At 38.9% G+C, this 21,479-nt stretch overlaps 1 protein-coding gene across 7 annotated transcripts in view; it reads left to right on the plus strand.

Moving 5' to 3' along the window:
* Positions 1–21,479, plus strand: part of RBMS1 (RNA binding motif single stranded interacting protein 1) — a 208,100-nt gene that overhangs the window by 122,273 nt on the left and 64,348 nt on the right. For all 7 annotated transcript variants that reach the window (XM_075180778.1, XM_075180772.1, XM_075180774.1 and 4 more), the window contains exon 2: positions 11,930–12,102. In XM_075180778.1, coding sequence (XP_075036879.1) covers positions 11,930–12,102 — 173 coding nt within the window. The remainder of the gene's footprint in view (positions 1–11,929; positions 12,103–21,479) is intronic.

Here is a 21,479-nt window from a genome sequence, read left to right on the forward strand (position 1 = left end):
TTTTATTTTTTTTTGTAATTGCAAAATATGACTGTCATCTGCTTCGAGAGCCAGTACCAGCGAACAGAGGACAGATTGGAAATGTTGATTGACGATGGAAGGGGAAAATGAAGGGCACTGTGCAAGATTAGAGGAAATGAAAGCAAAGAGCGGAGTGTTTGAGAAATGTACCAAATTATATAAGGGGAGGGAAGCCAGATCCAATAAATAGATGGATGTTGGACAGACACATAAGAGGTTTCATTTAACCTGTAGCCTGGCCTTTCAACATCCATCTACTGGGTGCATAAATCACTTCCTTTTGTGTTTCTCAGCTTTTTATGTAATCAGTTAATAGTGACCTATGTTTATTTGGACTGTGTTTGTGCCTATGCAGATATATGCAGCTTAATGCATCCATGATGAGCAAAACCTAGGGTGTCCATACACTATATGGTTTGAATGGCCAATTAGGCTGTGTTAGACCTAATTGGCTGCAAATCTCTAAATATTCAGTCGTACAAAGGCCGCCAATCCCTGCTGACATCTGATTGGGTGCAGGATGTATGGACGATAATTGGATCTGATATTGTGTTCATGTTTCAACAGTTCTAGTAAAGCTGTCACATACGGATGTTCAACCAGAGTGCCAAATGTCTGGACCTTTCAGATTTGGCAATGCACATCTATGCATGTGCAGCTAAGTCTGATACTGATATAGTTGCCCGATGGTTGGGCTAAGCAGCAGATTGTCTAGTGTATGGCCGTCTTTAGTCTAAGCTGTGTTGCCTACACATAATGGAGGCAGGAATTATATAGGCTAGTCCAATATTCAAGTGAATGTAACCAGTTTTATCGGTAGGAACCTCATGAATATCAGTCATTCAGTGACTTAGAGATGTTACTGGTTCCTAGCTACATGCTCATGAATGTTGGTTGAAACCAAAAAATTGCTGCCTCCACTCTTTTTAGGCAACAGGATAACTTTAGAAACAATATAAGAAAAATAAGCTAATGGGGAACACCATTGTAGTATATTTTCTATATTGTGCATTGTAAATGGTTGCATAGTATCGAAGGGCAACGTAAATTAACTAACGGGAAGATAGAATCCTTTGAATGTGGAGATTCCCATTAGGCAACTTTTTATTCTCCAGCTGGAGAGGACACCCAGCTCCTGATTGGATGGCTGTGGCACATGTCTACTCAGAAGCAGTGCATCCAATTGATCCCTCTTGCAGCACTCATAGATAACTACAGAAATTGACCAGCATAGGATCCACATAGTCCTGTGACCCCGATACATTTAGCGAACTGCAGGAGTCCTAGGGGGAACCAACATATTAGAGTGGGGAGATTCGGGCTATAAAAGTTATTTTTAACGCTAAATTTAAAGATAACTGTGGCACAGTTTGTGAATTTTGCCCAAACTTTGCCACAAATGTCTCTTGCAAAATAATGTATATACGTATAGACTTTTAGTGTCCGTTTAATGCCCCTTTAAAATTTCAGAGAGAAGAGTCACACTGGTAGGAACTCGCGTAAAGTAGGAAATAACAGTTTGCGGCCCCATATCATATCAGATTTTGGCATATTAAGTCACGACAGAAGAGGGGGGTGACATGGATTTCTGCGTACACAGCAGGAAGGACAGAACAGGGTCAAGCTCTCAATCCTACTTGGAAAGGAAGAGGGAGCAAAGTGTGAGTGGGCGGCCAAGCGTTATAATGTCTCAGTGTTCCGTGTATTTCCACACTGTATACAGTACTCTTCATTGTCTTACAGTGTACTCCTCTAACCGCTCCAGTATATATCTGTCTTACATAGATTACTATTTATCCACCATTGATTCATTAAAAAAAAAAAAATCATGTCTGGTGATTTTTAAATATCAGAAAAAAATCCTATTGTGTTTTGGTTAAACAATAGTATCAAGCGGAACCAAATTGGATGTGCTTGCAGGAGAAATCTCTGTACATAAACTGTAGCATACTTTTACAGTGTTGGAATATTTTTACCATAAAAAGTATTAATGGGCAAAACAGTGGTACAGAACACAAATGGCACGCTACCGCACAACAACTAATAGTTAGCATACCCTCTGCCACCTCTAACTTAAACATCTTCATTTCACTAGAATGTTAAACACATGTAATGAATGCCAGTGGGCATGAGCCCTCCATTGTCCCTGGTGTTTGAGTGTATGTGCTTGAAAAATTTAGATTGTAAGCTGCCACACCCCCCCCCCCCCCCCTTCTGCAAGTTAAATTGAATTATTAAACTCTAGGCTTTACAAGCTATTGAAGAGTATTGAAAATGCAAAATATACATTTGGTCCAACAAGACTAGTTACAAGACTAGTTACATTGTGATATAAACTGTCCCTGGAAATTAGTATAAAATGTTGGGAACTAACTACATTATATATAGATTTGCTGTAAATGTGAATATATAGTAAATAACAAATACTTCTGTTTTTGTAGTATCACAGATAAATCTGGTGTCCGTACACAAACAACTTGATAAATATTTCTGTTTGTTTTATTTGATTGCGTTTGCACACGTTTATGTCTTCTATTTATTTGTATAACATGCCTACTGTAGTTGTTATTTTAACACCTGCCAGTGGAAACATGACTGTCCCTTATCTGAAATTCACTTTTTTTTCCATCAATCTTAATTGATTCTTTGCCAGCTAAGCGTTTGATCTCCCTCATTGATCTTTGCAGATCTTTTAAACAAGTTGTCATTTGTCCTTTGTCCATTGTATATTTGAAGGCTAAACAGTGTTAGGGGAAGGCATGGCTACACATCAATGGGATCATAATCCTGTTCACCCATAGCCGCTTATCTAGAGGGAGAATTAATCAACCTCTTCTCAAGGCCTCTACCAGCATTTGTGTAGGCTGAGTAACTGAATAGCACACCAAAATCCAGACCCTATGGGCTGGATTTGTACAAGTCCTAGCGATAGCCAACATTTGATTGAATGGCCACGGGCTCTTATAATCCAGACTGTAATTTCTAGCCTTGCGTTGGATCCCTCCGTTCTCTGATTACACAGGCTGGTTAGCAGAGGTTCTAGTATTAGAACTATGATTAAATGAGCAAATCTTGTAGGTACTAGTGTAAGAATTAATTGTAAAGTCCTGTATGCTGGAGCTATATACATAAATAAATATGAACCCACACCAATGTACAAGTAGTAGACTGCAAGGATTTAAACCCCTACAGGGGAACTTCTTTAACAGAGTCTATGGGTACCATTGTATTCGGAATTGCCAAAACAATGAATGTGATTTCTCCCTCTTCCACATTTAAAAGTCCATCCGTTGTTTACATGCAGTGGAGGCTGACTTTTTGGGTCTGAAACAATGCTGTTAAAAAAGTTGCTGCAAAATTGGTTATGGTTTGCTGTATAGACCTCTAACGTTTAGGGGTTTGTGACTGCCTCTCCTTTGAACCAGTCACACCAACTATGAGAATTAGAACTTAAAAACAGTGGTTCTGCACTTGCAGAGTTTGGCATGCCTAGAGTTAATAACACCTTTGTAGAGGCTAGGTAAAGTAGTGCATCAAAAGTATAATTATACATTCATCCCTTAATATTTACATTAGATACAAAGAGAGTATAAAAATAAGAGTAGTGCTATTTTAATTGTATGCTATAAATTTGGAGACTGAGCAAGCTGGTCAATTGACGCCCATGATTCTGTCACTGGAAGTGACTCATAGTGAAAAATTCCTCTTAAATAATTTTACTTGAAGGAACTATTTAGTCTGGCTGGATGCTGTAGCAAAACCCTGGAATTGTAGGTGGATTTCATTATTGCTAAAGTAGGACTTTCATTGTTTATGACATTGTTAATGCAGACCAGATGGTTTGGAAGCTGTCGATCAGAAGCCATCGTTGAGGACATGTGATTAGTTGAGGATGAGAAATGGGAGGACTCAATGGTCTTTGTTAGATATCTAGTCTTTTCCTGAAACAAGAACATTGATTCTCATTCAGATTGGTTTATCACATTCTGTATACTTTTAATACAATTTCAAATGTAGAATTGTCTTTTATTGTTTACTTGTGGCTAATTCGTCAGTGATTGCATAATACTATATTTTAATTAATTTTATTACTAAAGTTTTCTTAATGATATGATTTATTTACTTTTGTATTATTTATGGGATTAAGTCCTTCCCATAGCAGATCATTGTAATGTAAATACTCTTTAATTATTAGATTGTAGCTGTAATCTTTAGTTGTAGTATTTGTAGTGGTGTGTATGAGCATCTATGTTTGTTTTTGGGGTTTTTCTTTCCCTTCATTTACAGTCCTGCTCCTTTGTTCAGGACCATGTCATCTGTTATCTACTATCTCCTGTACATCAGGCTGTTTTTCTTTCCCTTTCCTTGGGCCCTGTGAATTGTTGACAGTAAAGAGTTCTCTAAACAATATAGATGCTTTAAGATATACATAAGAGCAAGCCATCCATTATGCAAAGTGTGTGGATTAGATAATCATCCATTTAGTATCTATTTGTTATTTAAAATCTGAAAGAGATTGACGGAGATGTTAATTTTGGATGAATGTATAGATTCCCCCCCACCCACCCCTTCCTAATTTTTACTTACGGTATCGGCCATCGCACTCTCTTGATCAATATGTCTGTATGTACTTAAACAAGTGCTGCTACGCGGTTTCACATCGCTCACACCTAGAGGATTATGTAGCGTTGCCCATAATGAGGCTATGCACACTTCTATGTCTTCATTATTATAAATACTGATGTCTTTATGATTTTTGTACACCCACCGCATACTCGCACAGTTTGTGGTGTAGAAGAAAGTAACCATGACAGTTCCTTGTGCCACAGTTAACTTTATATGGGCATGAGCAACTAGCAGATTTACTAGCATTGGTTTATTATGGCCTTAATCATTACATCACACAACACAAAGAGCAATTATGTTGTTGCTTGTAAAAAAAGAAACTTCTAAAATATCTCTTCCCAATGAAGTTGTGTAATCCTGTCTGAATAAAGTGTTATTTAAAGAAGAATGTAGCTCAGGTAGACTTGGCAAAAAAAAGGGATCAGTTATTTCTACGAGGGCTCCATGGTCATTTCTCTGCCACTTGAATGAACGCAAGGAGAATGCTTGACGGATAATTTCTTTTTGCACTATTTTCCCCCTCAACTCGGATGTCTGATTTAATCTGCGTGAACTGTACTTGCAAAATTCAGCTCAGAGAGCAGTTAGTGGGGACTATTGATCCACATGAGAATCGTGCCATTGAACGCTAATTGAATGCAATGCAGCTCAGGTGGAGAAGCGGATGAGTTATCTGTCCGTACAGGAGTACCTTTAGTTGGGCCAAGTGAATGAATAGAGCAAGAGTATCTTCAGAGGAGACATGACTGCTGTGCAGAACTCTTTTATAGAAGCAGATATTCTAAATCTGTAAAACAGAGAGGAAAACATTTAATTGGCGATTTCTTTTGTGATATTGATTAAAATAATCTATATTTTACAGTACAGAACATATTTTTTGATCTTTTCCATCATAATCTCCATTTATCCAACTAGAGCTTAAATGAAGCACTGCTATAGTATATTGGAAGTTTACACAACCTACACTACCACCAGTTCTCCAAGACTGATTCTCACTGGTGATAGCCCCTGACCTGAGACCTCAATCTCCATTGATTGTATTGGATAGTTGCATAAAGGGAGGAGGAGCTACTGGAGAGGGGTGTGTCTGAAAGGGCTAAGATCAGAATCCATAGACCGCTCCTGGGTAGTTGTATGTGGGATCACAGTGTGGACTTCAGTACTTCTGATAGGGGTTTTGGGCACAGCTGAGGGAGGGAACCCCCACAGAAATAGTAGTAATAGTCTGGTCTGATGATGTAATCACCCCCATCCCGATTGGATAACCCTTTAAAGTGTTAGTAAGGGCTGACAAACTTGACTCTGTTGTGTGTTCTATTTATTAATGGTATTTAACCTCCTATTGATGCGTTTAAAAAATTGCTGTATACTATAGAATAATGGGAGGATGGCCTATCCTAGTTCGTCATGCTCCTCAACAAAGATTCCCATAATCGCTACACTGAGCTTTTCCTAAAAATGGAAATACCACAAGCTGTCATGGCATCCCTTGGGCCCCATCATGTTTTGTCTGTAGAGAAGAAATTTAAGTGCAGCTTCTCTGTTTGTTCCATCTAAAGACTACTACAGCTGTGTCAGGAGCTGGCATAATCCCTAAACAGCGCCCAGCACTCTCCTTGGTGAATAGCACTGTATTCACCAATCAGATTGCTAGGACTGACTGGTGGATGGGTGGTGCCATCATAGTGTCAGGATTGGTCTAGTGATTTATGAGGACAACAATGGTCACAGAAAAGTGTGTGCAGAGGAAGTGGGGAGTGGTGGGTACCTGTCGCCACCAGAGATCTTGGGTCTACATTGTATTACCACCAGATAATGGGGGTCTGCGTGGTCACCAGATATTTTAGGTCCTGCTTGCATAGCCACCACAGATTTGGAGATTAGCATTGCATAGCCACCAGATATTTCATAGTTTTGCATTTCGAAGCCATGAGAGATTTAGGAAATTGTGCCACGGAGGTTTGGAATCTATATTGTGTGATGATCATGAATGTGCTTTCTGTACTGTATTTTGGTTGCTGGAATGATTCCTGTACTGTAAGGATAATATGAATGATCTCTGTTCTAGGTCACTAGAATGTTCTCTGTTGTAGGTCACTAGAATGCTCTCTGTATTTCACAGAGGTCACTAGAATGCTTTCTGTATTGCACCGAGGTCACTAGAATGCTCCCTGTATTGTATATTGGTCAGTGGCATAGCCTTTCCATGCAATACTGATCATAGGCTGTGTGTGGTATTTGATTATAATTATTTAAAGTATAAATGTTTCATATGCTTAATTGACTGCATAGAAGAACATGCTTGTATCCCTGGGTACAATACATGCGTGGGGACCGTATGTGTGAACACTTTGTGCACAGTGGGCACACTGCCAGACATATTGTGTATGTGGGCACACTGCTGGGCATAGGGTGCGTGCCCAGCGCATAGGGTGTATGTGGGCACACTGCTGGGCATTGTGTGTATGTGGGCACACTGCTGGGCATAGTGTTTATGTGGGCACACTGCTGGGCATAATGTGTATGTGGGCACAGTGGTGGGCACACTACTGGGCATAGTGTGTATGTGGGCACACTGCTGGGCATAATGTGTATGTGGGCACAGTGGTGGGCACACTACTGGGCATAGTGTGTATGTAGGCACAGTGGTGGGCACAATACTGGGCATAGTGTGTATGTAGGCACAGTGGTGGGCACACTCCTGGGCATAGTGTGTATGTAGGCACAGTGGTGGGCACACTCCTGGGCATAGTGTGTATGTGGGCACACTACTGGGCGTAGTGTGTATGTGGGCACAGGCTGCATTTATATTTATTAAATTTCATGTTTTCGGGAGGAAGTTGAACAGTATGCATATCACAAAAGCCTCCAGCTTGATCCATCCCTGTTGTAGTTATACATTAATGTTATTGGAGAAAAAAAGGTACATTTTTAAGCAATTAAGCCCAGCTAACTGCAATACCAATTTAAGTAAGGAGCTCAGGGACAGAGCAGTTTGTGTTGGCTGGAAGTGGTCATGTTACTTTTTTTTTTCTGTTTTTTTTTTTAAATTGAAGAGCATTCCATGAACGTAAATTCCGCTATTGGGCCTAAGATGCCCCAGTCCTACAGTGATACATAGTATTACCCTTATGTACATTCCCTACTTGTTAATTACATTACAAAAAACCCAATAAGAAATAACAGTATTTTATGTAGGTAACACTGAACCATGGGTCATGCAAGTGATAGCAATACTATGGCTCCTGATTGAAAGTACTAAGGGCCCAATAATGCTTTTTTTTGCGTATACGTATGAGTGCGTGTATATATGTCTATATGTACGCATGCGTGTGTGTATATGTATGTATGTATATATATATGTTAGTGTGTGTGTGTGTATGTATATGTATATGTGTGTGTGTGTATATATATATATATATTATACATACATATTTTCTAAAGTAGTCACTGTCAGCTCGCAGAGTTTATCTATCCCTCATAGCCATTGTTATTGTCTCTCTCTGCTCTGCTCCCTCCTGTCAGTCTTATTCATGTGTCTCATCCCTCTCACATCACAGTGGGACAGGGTGGGTCTGACGCTACTGGAGGTGAAACATTATTGAAGACATTTTGTAGGTCAGTAATGACCACTTCTATACTGTGGATGTAATTCCCATCGTCTGCGTGTATCTCTGTGTTTGTAAGTTGAGATTTAGTAGCTGTGAATATTTAACACCAATAGTTCGTAAAAGTGACATTCATAGATAGCAATGCCCAGCCGCACAGTGTTCCTGGGATCATTCCCAGTCTTTTTACTTTTAGTATATTTTATATCTAGTATAAGAAGAAGGCTTGTGAATGTTTTTCTATCCGAGCAGTCTCACTAACAGTCACCTTCCTTGAGACGGACACCATTTAGTTAATTGAGAAGAAACTCTTTAAATTTGCCATGTAATCATATTTTCCTGTTCCAGAAAGAGCTGGTTTGTTGTTGGTTATAGGTCAGATGTATCCATTTTACATTTGATGATTTTTCTAAACTTGTTTGAAAGGTGTAATCTATTCGTTCCTGTTTCTGCTTTGCATTTGGTGAATGGTACTTGTGTAAATGGTAAAATAAATCAATTTTATCTTAACATTTAAATTTCCCAATAAAGGGATTTGTTGTCAGCTGTTCTGGATTGTCTGTGGCTGCTGAGATTCTCCTTTCTGTTATATTACCTAAGAAGTGTGAGTATTGAGCATATGAATGAATCCTTCTAATTGAAAGAAATATGACTTGATGAGTAAAACTATTTACGGCTACGTTTAAAAACTGTGATCTTTGCTGATTAGAAGTCGGTATTATATTAATGATAATATTTTATATATTGTCACCTACATGTATTTTATTTTTCTAAACCAGCTCAGTGACTTAGGGCTAGATTTACTAAGCTGCGGGTTTGAAAATGTGGGGATGTTGCCTATAGCAACCAATCAGATTCTAGCTGTCATTTATTTAGAACATTCTACAAAATGACAGCTAGAATCTGATTGGTTGCTATAGGCAACATCCCCACTTTTTCAAACCCGCAGCTTAGTAAATCTAGCCCCTAGTGTGGGATGTACCATCTCAGAGATGCAACACATTCAATGTGCAATCTCTAAATTGTCCAATCCTGAGACAGCCATACACCACAGAGAGCACTTAGCGTTTTTCAAACTTCATTAACTTTAATAACAAATGCAGGATGACCACTAATGTGCCCGTCCAATCGTATGAATTTAGGCATAGGAAGCAGCGGAATGAATACCACGTGTGTACTACTTGGGGAGATGGCATCTTGGGGGACTGCATGAGCGGAGTTCCCTTGTATTTGTAAGTGTACTTCATTGAGGGATATTTTAGAAAAATAGGGGAATCTAAATAGTGTGTTTTGATGGAATATATAGACTATTTTACACCATGTTCTATTGCAATGTATTTAATTAGGATTAAAAATGTACTTTTGAATTTTTTTAGGTCCTTCCTGTGATTTCTAAAGAAATGTAAAGACATTTTCTACTTTTTTTAGGGGGGGGGGGGGGGGGGTGGTGATTGTGAAAAGCGACTACATAATATCTGTTTTAGAAAAGTGGCTTTTTATTCGTGCTGTAACTAAATCGTGCCTGAGTTTTTTATTCCTTAGTAGAATCAGAACTACAAAGGACAATCCTAAAGATAGGTTTCCATTTATAGACTTTTCTACTTCTATAATAAATTGTAACCTATCGTCATGGTTTCATCCTTGTGGATAACTCCTTGATCACAAATTGGGCTTATTTGATCTCCTCTTGGCTCTAAATTCTAAGGGTATGTATATATATATATATATATATATATATATATATATATATATATATATATATATATATATATATATATTTATATTCTCACATCTAATGTGTGGGTACTTTTCTAATTGGTGTCTGCTCAGAAGTGTATTATACCTTATGTGGTCAAGTAATAATGAAAATATACCTATAAAGACAGTTCAGTGAAAATCACACTGTGACTTCATTTCACTCTGCAAGCCATTTCTTTTCACGATCCTACATAGCCCGTATACTTATGACATTGTTCAGTCTAACGTAGGACCCACATGACTCGTACTGTGGTTATGGTATTACAGAGATACTCTCTTTACTCCCTTCTCGGTGTGTATTGCAAAGTCTTTCCGTATTTGGAAACCTTTAAGATGTCTGCACTCTATTTAGCAATGAAAAGGGCATTGCCTTTATAGAGTGGTGCTTAATGAGCTGATCCTTGTCATGTATTGCTGATCAGATGTCATTTTCTGTATCTCCTGTCCTAAAAATGATAATGTGACTCATTCAAGCTCACTCAGTAGCTCGACCATTAAACGGACACATGACCCATAAAACGTTGCAGCCACTATAACTCTATAGATAGTTTTCTAATTAGCGATCGTCTGACCGTGATGCTCATGCTAAAATTGTGCCTCATCTAGAACCAATATCACTGCTGTGGGCATTTTTGGAGGCAGTAGGTTTATTATCCTCCATTGGTCTGCCGTTCCCAAAACAAAACAAAATGATGGTATACATATCTGTGTAATGTGTTGACACTGTATGTCACTGTCCATGTTGGAGTATGCTATAATAGTTTGCAGTCCTCTCACGTGACAGCATAATCATGGAGATTGATTAGGTCGTTGACTAAGAGATACTGAAAGACGTGGGTCACTTCATTGTATTGTATGATCCAAAGTTATTTTTTTACATATAGAATTAGTTTAAAATTTATTATAAAGTTAACTGTACGTCTGTCCACTGGCAGGATGCGTTGCTTGAATAGAACCTGTTTGAGGGCTGAACGAATATTCGGCTTATAAATTCAGTAGGGACCAGTGATATGATTGAGTGTGAGGTGTGTTGAGATGTTACCATTTTAGTGAATTGATAGGCTGTGTTCTTATGGACATTCTGCCTATACTGCCACAGTGTGTAGGTGACTGCTCAATCCCAGGGTTACTTGTTACACTGCAGATTCCACTTGGGACAGCGATAGGTAGGGTCACAATGAGGCTGGAGAAGCCGCATCTCCTCTGTGACCTCGCCAATGCCTAATCTGAGGACGAGTGCTCTCCAACCCTGTTACATTTACTAACTGGCACATCCCAGATATTCACAGCCAATGTTGTGTCATTTTACATTATAATGTTTGGAAAAATAGTTTGAAAATTTCTTAAATTATAATACACTACATTATTTATTTTTGTTGTTTTGGGTATTTTCATGTGCTTCAGCTTGAATATTGACATATAACGTGGGTAATATTTAGATATTTGTAAACCGTTTTATACTTTCTGGTATTATTTGTACCATATTGTACTTGACTTTGCCGATTTTTTTTTTTTTTTTTTTTTTTTTTTTATTTTTTTTTTTTTTTTTTAACCTACCTGCGTAAGTGTTTCTCCTGCTATGCTCCATGACCCCGGCAACAAGCACTCGGTGTTCTGTAATCGTCTGGTCCCAGGGTCAGCAAGGGATAGCAAAGACAGCAATAGGAGGAAATCGAAAGACTAAATGGCAATATCAGAAGAATAGTGTATACATAATGGTGGGAAATATCACAAAGTGTTAAATAGAGCACCTTTTAATTACATTGCAAACAAACCATACTAAGGTAACAGATCTCCAATTTGATGTCTTGGAGAATATAATGACTATTTATTAAAGTTTATTGTATTTAGCTGTATAGTAGATAGGACCCCATAGATTTGTGTTTATTTACGTTTGTACCTTTTTGATATTGCAGCAACCCATTGTGCCTGCTCACCCCATGGCTCCCCCAAGCCCCAGCACGACCAACAACAACAGCAGCAGTAGCAGCAGCAGTTCTGGATGGGATCAGTTAAGCAAAACAAACCTGTACATCAGAGGACTCCTTCCAAACACCACAGACCAGGACCTAGTGAAGCTTTGCCAGCCGTAAGTACCACTTTCCGTTATCCTCTCTGGTAGTGACGGCAGGAATGTGATCACTGCCCTGATTGCTGGGCTGGATGTGCGTCTGACACGCTGGGTGATTACATTAGATGTGTTACGCTCCATGGTGATTGTAAGGACAAGAGATTGGCAGCTCTGGTCCTTGGTTGCTTCTGTGGAAACTGAACTCTTCATTTTGTCAAGCTGTCAGGGACGTATGAACTGGATGGTTGGTTTTAGTTTGCTTGGAGGTTTTTTTTCCAAATTTTTATATATCCACCCAATGATAATAAGATGATTAGACAGTCATTGTTATTACGCTTTTGACTGCATTAAAATCCACCATCTCCAAATTTATTGTGTTGCAGGACGTAAAAGTGGCCTGACGGTTTCACCTTGTAGAGACAGCCATGGTCTGTTATAGTGCATGGGGACTGCTAAGTCTAACAAATGTCTCCAAATTTGCTTGTAGTCTCCTGGTAACCCGTCTAAAAGAAATAGAAATAAAATAAAAAAAAAATGGGTTGCAAGTCATATTATGACTTTAACAAAACAATGGGAGTAATTCCGTTTTTAATTAGAAAACATGCAACCTCAGTTTCATATTTTATAGTAAAACAGGTGACACCCCCCCCCCCCCTACTGCATGGATATTTTTTGTACACAGTATATTACAGGGTAAAGTGTTATATACTGTTATGTGTTACATGTGACAGCTCAGACCTTTTCACAAATATGGCAGCCTCCAGCAGGATAGTATATATCGCTGTACCCAGCATGCTGTTTAAACACAATAACTATGACCATGTGTTTTGCAGCCCCTTTAGAGAAGCATCAGGCCTTCTTTTAATATGGGCATGTGTTCCATTACTGAGCCAATCTGGAGATTACCTTATTATTTGTATTTGTAAGTGCTATATAAATAAACTTCCAATAAACCAGAGATTTGCACCTCAAACCCAGTACGGTATCATTCTAAACACAGACCTTTAAAGACTGCAAATGTTACATGTTTGATCTGAACTGCATGTGGACATCCTAAATGTGGCTGAATGCTGTGATTTCATTATTTCTCCGAAACCTCTGCCTACGTAAGTTTTTAATGTTACATCTGAGTCACTTTTTTTTTCACCCCCATTTCTGCCTGACTTGACGGTTATGGACCGCTGTGACATAAGTGAGTCACACTTTGTATTCCTATTCTTTCCACGTGTCTATCTGAGCCATAGCGCCTTGGAAAGAAAGCTTGCTTTCTTGTGAATTTTGTTTGTTTGAATTTCCTTGTTTTTATTCCCTGTCATGACGAAAATAGTTTTATTAGGTGCACATGAAACCAGAAAACGTTTTCCTCAGGCTGACACCAGAGTTTGTAGATCCCTGTATTCCACCAAGAGCTAAAAGTATATTGTGAGACCCCCTTAGCAGAACCATGGCCCAAGTACCAGGACCCGTTCTATTTATGACACGTCGTACGTCAAGATCAGTGAGTGAATGGCAGGGCAGCCGTCCAATTAGGTATCCAAACACAAGAGGTGTCTGAGAAATTCAAAACTCTTCTGTGTCCTAACAGGAGATCTGCACGTAGATTAGGCATTGGATCTGCCTTGTTAGTTTGGGGGGGTCGTGTTGTGTATAATTTAAGTTCTGTGTGGATTAATGTTTAGATTATAAAAGTATTCATTTGTACCCCATATTTCTCAACCACTACATGTAGGATCAGTGGATACATTGGCAGTCTATTACATTTAAAATAATAATTTCCTGAAAATTAATGAAGGAAATGTTCACCTCCTCTAAACTATGCTCAGACAGGGGTTGGAACTACAGGGGGCGCTGCTGCGCCAGGGCCCAGAGGTGAGGGGGAGCATTGTTGGGGGGGGGCCCTACCAAAATTTTACTTTTTTGGGGGCCAGGCCAAGCACCGGTCCCCTTCACCTGTAGTCAGCTGTTTGTGCTGGGAAATCTAAGTTATATGAGATGGATTAAATGGAAGGAGGACAGTACATCATTTGAAATTGTTGCTCCAAGCAACCTGAGAAAATACAGAAGAGGCAGAAAATCGTTAGATATACTCTATTCACTCTTCCAAATGATGAAAGAATGATGTGTAAGTATGGTGGAATGAAGGGGAGCCTGTCCGCTGTGAGAAATGGCCTCTGTGCATGTGTGATAAACCAAAGAGACTCGTCCCATGCTCCCTTCACTTGGAGGAGAGCGCATAGACAGTGTGAGCTGCATGCAAGCTGCTGGACGTGAGTACAGCTATTTGAATGTAGGGAGCACAGTGTATTATGCTCTTACCTAAGCAAATAGAGCGCACAAGAGCTCCGTTTATGTCTTTATTACACACGCATAGTGCACAGGGCCCCCTGTGAAAAGGACTTTTTCCCACATGTGACAGATTCTCATTAAACACATTTATTGTAAAAAGAGACATTTGTCCTTTATATGGAGGACAGTCTAGACGGAAGACAACAGCTGCAGTGTAGGGCGTATGTGTGTGGTCTGCCTTTATTATCTCCCTGCACTCTAGATAGGTCTCTGCCGTCCGCTTGTGAATCTCTGTATATTAGAACAGTGAAAATAATCACATTGTCAGTGACGCATGAAAAATGAAGACAGTGTTTGGCGTTTTATTTGTTTCTGTAGCATATTGTAAACTGAAATCGGTTTCGCATGAGGCGCGTTATGAAGGATAACACAGCTGTGTGTAAATTAGCTGAGAAAAAGCATCTTCAGTCACTCATCATGTTTGTGGATTACATGTATAGTCTGTGTAAGGTCCGTGGGCGATGTAGTTCGGCTGTTTCACTCCTATATGGTTTTTGCGTCTTGGAGGTGTTGCCTATATCAACCAATCAGATTCTAGATATCACTTATCTAGTACATTCTAGAAAATGATAGGCAGAACCTGATTGGTTGCTGTGCAGTGCACCTCCACTTTCTCTTTAATAGAAGGTTCAATAAATATATCCGTAAGAGTATTTTTTTTTTTTACTTCACTGATGATTGTTCTCTTTTGAATGAAATATTAATTTACTTTAGTATTTTTTTTTGTTTCATTGGCCTTTCACGCCTCTTTTTTTTTTTTTTGCGCGTGATTGTTTTTTTAACAGTATGTCTGTTGTATAATTGTCTTATTTGTCCTTCTCTAGGTCTCCTTTAAGTCTCCTTTGATGTCGCTTAAATGCTACGATGTGCTGTTTTTGTGATTCTTTTGTCAGGAATTATTTAAAAAACAATAATAATGAAAAAAAGACAAACTCAGTTGTTAGTGTCATGTTTCACAGTTGCAAAGCAGAGCTGGGGGATTTAATTGCCTGAGGACAGAGATCATTCATTATTCATTATTCATATTTCACATGCAGACATCATAGTCATTCCTGTCCGTTATGGCCGTACACAGAAAATAGTCTAAATATGTTTAATCTTCTATCTTGACAAAGTAATCCGTGCTTGTGACTAGATGATGTCTCAAATACTGATGGATTCTAGCAGGGCCATAACTAGGGCTGTGCGATAGGGGCGACCGTCCAGGGCGCAATGCTGAAGAGGGGTGCAGTTTAGGAATATTTTAGGTTCATTTGGTAAAAATTGAGGGCTAGGGGGGTGGCATTAGTGTTTCTCGCCCCAGGCGCTAGAATTCTAAGTTACGGCTCTGGATTCTAGGCCTGAACATGGTTACAGTTGGTTCTGTATGAGCTTGCTAAAACAACAGTCTTATTTTATGTCCTACTGCTCCTGTATATCTTTCAGGGATTTTTTTTTTTTTACCTACTTGTAAATGATATCTTTGACAATATCATTTCTCCTGTCAGTTTTCTTTCTGCCGTTTCGTGTGCTGTAGTTATCAGTGATATGTGAGAACACTTGTTATCCCTCACAGAAGTGAAACCATGGAAAGCACTGAAGCTTTGCGTCCCGCTACTTTTTCACTGTTTCACTTCTCATTAAACTGGTCTTATGTCAGGAAATTGCCTTTTTTCGAAGCTATAACGGGGCCAACTGGTGGTCCACCAACACTTTCTTTGACCCGCACTATCCCTAAAAAAATATATAATGACTTCACTTTGTGACATCACTTTTTTTTATCAGTATTTAGTGTTTGACAAGCAAGCACCAAGTTGTAGCGCGATCACGGGCATCTTCGTGTTAACACTTAGACAACACTGCACTAGATTATTAAACAAATGGGGGATGCATCACAGATGATAAAAAAAAGTTGTGTCTAATAAAAGAATATGTTTATATATATATCATCATCTCCCCAGTAAATTATTAAAAAAAATGATGCATATCCGCGCATATAGCACAATTATTTTCATATTCGTTTTAGTGTCTGCAGAAACCACTCGCCTGTAAAGGCATTGTCCAAGTGTTTATGCTGAGAGATTGTTTAAAATGTGGTCTATGAGGGGGTAGGCGGGAGACCCTCCAATTTACTGCACCTTACAGATCCATATAGATGGAACTAGCTGTATCCCCAAAAATGGATTTGTGCAATTTTGTCTGTTGCTTTTACCAAATTGACACAACTTAGAAGCACGTGACCTCATCCATTCAGATCAGATTGGACAAGATGGAAAATCTGCTCAGACGATGACCTCATATCTTGTCTAGACCCATGAATACAGTGTAAGGCCAGTACTAATATTTGCTGAAAAATAATTTTGCATTTGTAATTCCTGCATCATTAGGACTTATGATGATAGGGACCCAGGACATCGCTAAGCCCCCTCTGCAGCACTTCAGTTAAACAAGCAAGGAATTCACCATAGACCGAAATGACAATAAAAGAAAATTGGTTTTCTCAAATTATGTCCGATACAGGCAGGTGTAATATCAGGAGAACAAAAGGCAAATTCTCTCAGTGAGTATTTAATTGAATAGTCAATTACAAGATTAGACAGCGAGAGGAGATTTAGTTTTTTTCTTTCTCTGTTGGGAAGGTACAAAGTCACTGGAAGGGTAGGCAAAATAATAATCTGTGTGACTTCCATGCACTGTCAGAAATGTTGTTAGAAGTCAGTACATACTTTTAAAGTGCCACACACAACGCAGGGTGTCATTTGGTGGGATGGACCCTATATACTTCAGCCTGTAGCCAGGCCTGTACAACCTATGTATATACCACGCGTGTTATACTCATACTTGCCAACTCTCCCGGAATGTCCGGGAGACTCCTGAAATCCGGGTCGGTCTTCCGGACTCCCGGGAGAGCAGGCAAGTCTCCCGCAACCCCGAAATTTCCTGGCCAAAATAACACGATTCGCGGTGAATCGCGTCAGTTTGACCCCCCCATTTTGTCGCGGGGCTAGAATGATGCGATTGACCGCGCTCCTCCCGGCCACTGGTCATGCCCCTCTCTCGCGGACTGCATTGGGTGAAAGTAGACTAATATGGGTATACTTAGAAGTGATAGCGTAGCACAACAGTTTACATTGTAAATTTTATATATGGCTGTAATGTGCACCTACCCCACTCCAGTACACCTATTAAACTGTACCTGTGGCCTACACACCGTGGAAGCAGACACTCTGTTTGCTGAGCCCATATTCCACCACTAGTTCCCACTGAATCGCTCAGCCGCATCCCCAGGGATGTTTCGGCCTCGGTTCCGGAGCAGACGACGGGTACACCTTTTAACACGCTCCGTAATTGAAAATAACTTGCAATAAGGTGGTGATTTTCCTTTTAATATGTGAGCCTGGTCAATTAAATCCTTTCTGTTGTATGTGCTACTTGTACTTCCCAGCAGAAACCTCTTGAGATGCAGAGATAATAACCAGGTTATGAGAGCGCTTGCAAGTAGTTCAATATAAAGTTAACCTTTAATTTTCATTTAGAGAATTTGCCAAAGTAGCCAGGATGCTTCAATAAAAATAACTACCCAAGAAGCAGAAATGCCACGTCTATGTGCAGCCTGGAAGGTAAACAGATCCAAGCAATTAGTGTTGTAGGAGAACATTAAATGTTAATATAGCTTAATTATAAGTGAGGTTTATTCCCAATGTTCAGTGTAACATATAGGTACAACTATGGCTGCATTGGAGAGACATTGCAGGTTTGCTTTTCTTTTTCAATTCATGTTCGTTTGTGACCCTTACTGTATTGGGCACTGAACCTAAAGGCCACTTGCATATGGGTATGTTCTCCTTACACTGGTCAAAAAGCTGACACTTATTAACACGTACATTAAACAAATTAAAAACAAAAATATAGAAAGGATGTTAATATATTTATAAACTCTTGTAAATTATATCTGTATAAACATTGTGTTCGTGCTTAGACTCCATTCGGACAACTGATGTTTTGTAAAGAATAATAGACCATCTCTTGTTGTTATGAAAGGTCTTTAAAATGACCGCTGATTGCCATAATCTAAATGGTGACTGAGCTCCTCGGTACCTTCTAATGTCAGGGCACAGGAATTTGTACATACATATCTGTCAATGTTACACGATACTTTTTTGTTAATGGATCTTGTACTGTTAAAGAGACGACGGCTACCAGGGGAACTTTGCATCGTCCTTTCACTCGCCAATATTCTTGACTTTGTAAATACACAGATGCTACTATAAAGAACGTCTTTTTGAGTATTTCAGTTCTTTGACTGTATTTACTCAGATGTTGGCAATGTAGACTTTCTCCATTGAATGTACATTGAGGCCCCCCCGGAAAGTAGGACTGAGGCAAGGAGAGTTTATTAAAGAGAGGCCGGTGTCTGTGACCTGGCCGTGAATGTGAGTAGTTTAGTGCTTTGTCTGATTTGGTGCGAAACTCCTTTATTCCCCTGTTTGCTCAGATAAATAGAAAGCCAGCTATGAACCGTACGTTCAGAGCCTCACTCACCGCGTGTTCGCTGCACTTTATTGTGCTTTTGTTCAAGAGAAAACGGATTAGTCAGTCTTTTTGGCACCGTTACAGCCTCGTTCCTGGGGGTATATTTACTAAACTGTGGGATTGTAGAAGTGGAGATGTTGCCTATAGCAACCAATCAGATTCTAGCTGTCATTTTGTAGAATGTGCTAAATAAATAACTAGAATCTGATGGGTTGCTATAGGCAACATCTCCACTTTTTCAAACCCGCAGTTTAGTAAATCTAGCCCCAGGTCTTTCAGGAATATTCATGAGGATAAATATTATTGATTTAAAGGCGTTGTCTAACGTCATAGAACAAATTTATTGGCTTCCTACAACTTTTACTAGAACTCAATTTACCTGACCACATCTTGTTCTGTCTATATGGGTTTATCGCTGGCAAACACATTGGGGAAACCCACAGTAACTTCCAGTAACTAATAGTAACATTACTAACAAATATCAAAAGCAGTGTCAAAAATCAGTTACGTGTGTGTGTATCTCTATATCCCAACACACATTTTATACTGTTTCACTTTGATTTTTACTCATTGACGATCTTGATCACTTGGCAACATTTTATTGTATATCGTGTTTTTTTCCAATAAAATAGGTTGTAAAAAAATTCATGCTCAATACAGTATCTTATGTTTTTGCATGTTGTTTTATCACTGCGGTGATAGACATTTAATTGGATTAAACTAGGACAGCTGCTGGTTGAAAGTAATACAATTAGAGATATAATTACCACTGCAGACCATTGTGCTGCTCTAGGATGGAACATTGAGTCTTCATAATGCAACAAAAGTCTTGCCTGGTTATTGGATTTCACTATATTACAGGCAGAAAGGTCTCTTTGCGGTAATGTTTGCTGTCTAAGTTGATGTCTCCTCCATACTTAGAATAATACATATGTAGGGTTTTATCTGTAATTTGCCATATATCACACCCTACGTGTTGCAGAAAACTATAGCTGAATTACAATTAGCGATACAAATGGACGCTATATAAAACTGGCTTACATAAAGGGATCTTGATGATATTGTGGTGTGTTTTTTTCCTCTCACTGGGTAAGACATTCCGCCATTGAGAGTTGGTCATGTGACAAGTGACATCACTACTCAAAATATGAAGTCATCCACAGCCGAAGATGCAGTTTAATATCGAACCTTGACACACAAGTAAATGGCCAATTTGAATGGGGGAGTCAAGTGGCTGAATATCATCCAAAGTTTTTTTTTATTGCAGTTGAAAGAGGCACAGGTAGCTAGAGGCCACGTCTGTTCATCTTCTAACTGCATTTACACACATGGCTGAAAATGACCCTATTAATTTCAATAGTATCATTAAGGTGCACGGTGGTCATTTTCAGGCCAAATGTGCTGCTGTTTCCAGCAAACCGTCCATTATCCGCTACAGTATTGCAGTGTGCATGGCTAACGTAAGGATGGTATACACAGTCTGTCTGAATTCTTCAGTGACCTAGAATATAGCAATGATATCACCTTGATCTTAACTGGTAAACAGGACCTAGACCACTAAACTCACCTCGGCACATGCCGTGCTCTTATTGATGGACATTTGCGATATTAAGCTGCTGTAGAAAAATCGCTCTTATAATCACATTGGTTGCTATGGGCAACAGAATCTTTTAGAACAAATAATCTAGAATGAAAACTCTGCCCTCCTGAGTGGAACACTGGAGTGTCGGGTGTAACTTGTATACCCTCCACAGCTCCACACCCACCCGTTGCCTACATGATAATGAAATATATGGTCAGTTCATTCGTTTTTTATTTTATAGCGTCCTCTTCCCTCTCTCATAATGAAGGAGAGACATGACTAAATATTGTGAGGATAAGAGGCCATAGATTACCAATTATATATGTAACGACACTTATAATGTTTCTTCTGGGACAGTTGAATTTGGTTTCATCTGATTCTATACCCAAGCTGCCCCCACAAGTGCCTGTACTTAGTTATTGATGGTAGGCCCTAACACTGCGAATGTCTCTGGCTATTTCTTACTCTCATATATTATTTATGACTTTGTGCCTTTTAGTGGACAACCAGAAGCTTTGTTGCATTATTTAAAGTGAAAAATATAGATTATCTTCTCAGAGTGAATCATTTGTTTAAAACCTAAAGAAAAAAAATCTATTATCTAACTGTGCTTTCACCAAGGAAATAAATAAACATTGGACCTATGACTTTGCATGTCCTTTTAAATAAGGAATATATATATATATATATATATATATATATATATATATATATATAATATATATATATAATAAAAACATTTTTTTTTGCTGTCTGTGAAGCATACTTGCCATTTCTCCTTATAGGCAGGTCCACTTTTACCCTTATATTTTAAAAGTTAGCACTTACATTATATTTTACAAACACATCAATATAAACAAGGCTTAATAATAATATACAGTTCTTAAACTTTCAAATTTTCCTATAATTTTCTATTTTTCATATACAGCAATAGAGCTGACTGAAGGTGCATTGC

This window comes from Mixophyes fleayi, chromosome 7 (genome assembly GCF_038048845.1).
Source record: "Mixophyes fleayi isolate aMixFle1 chromosome 7, aMixFle1.hap1, whole genome shotgun sequence".
NCBI classification, from domain to species: Eukaryota; Metazoa; Chordata; class Amphibia; order Anura; family Limnodynastidae; genus Mixophyes; species Mixophyes fleayi.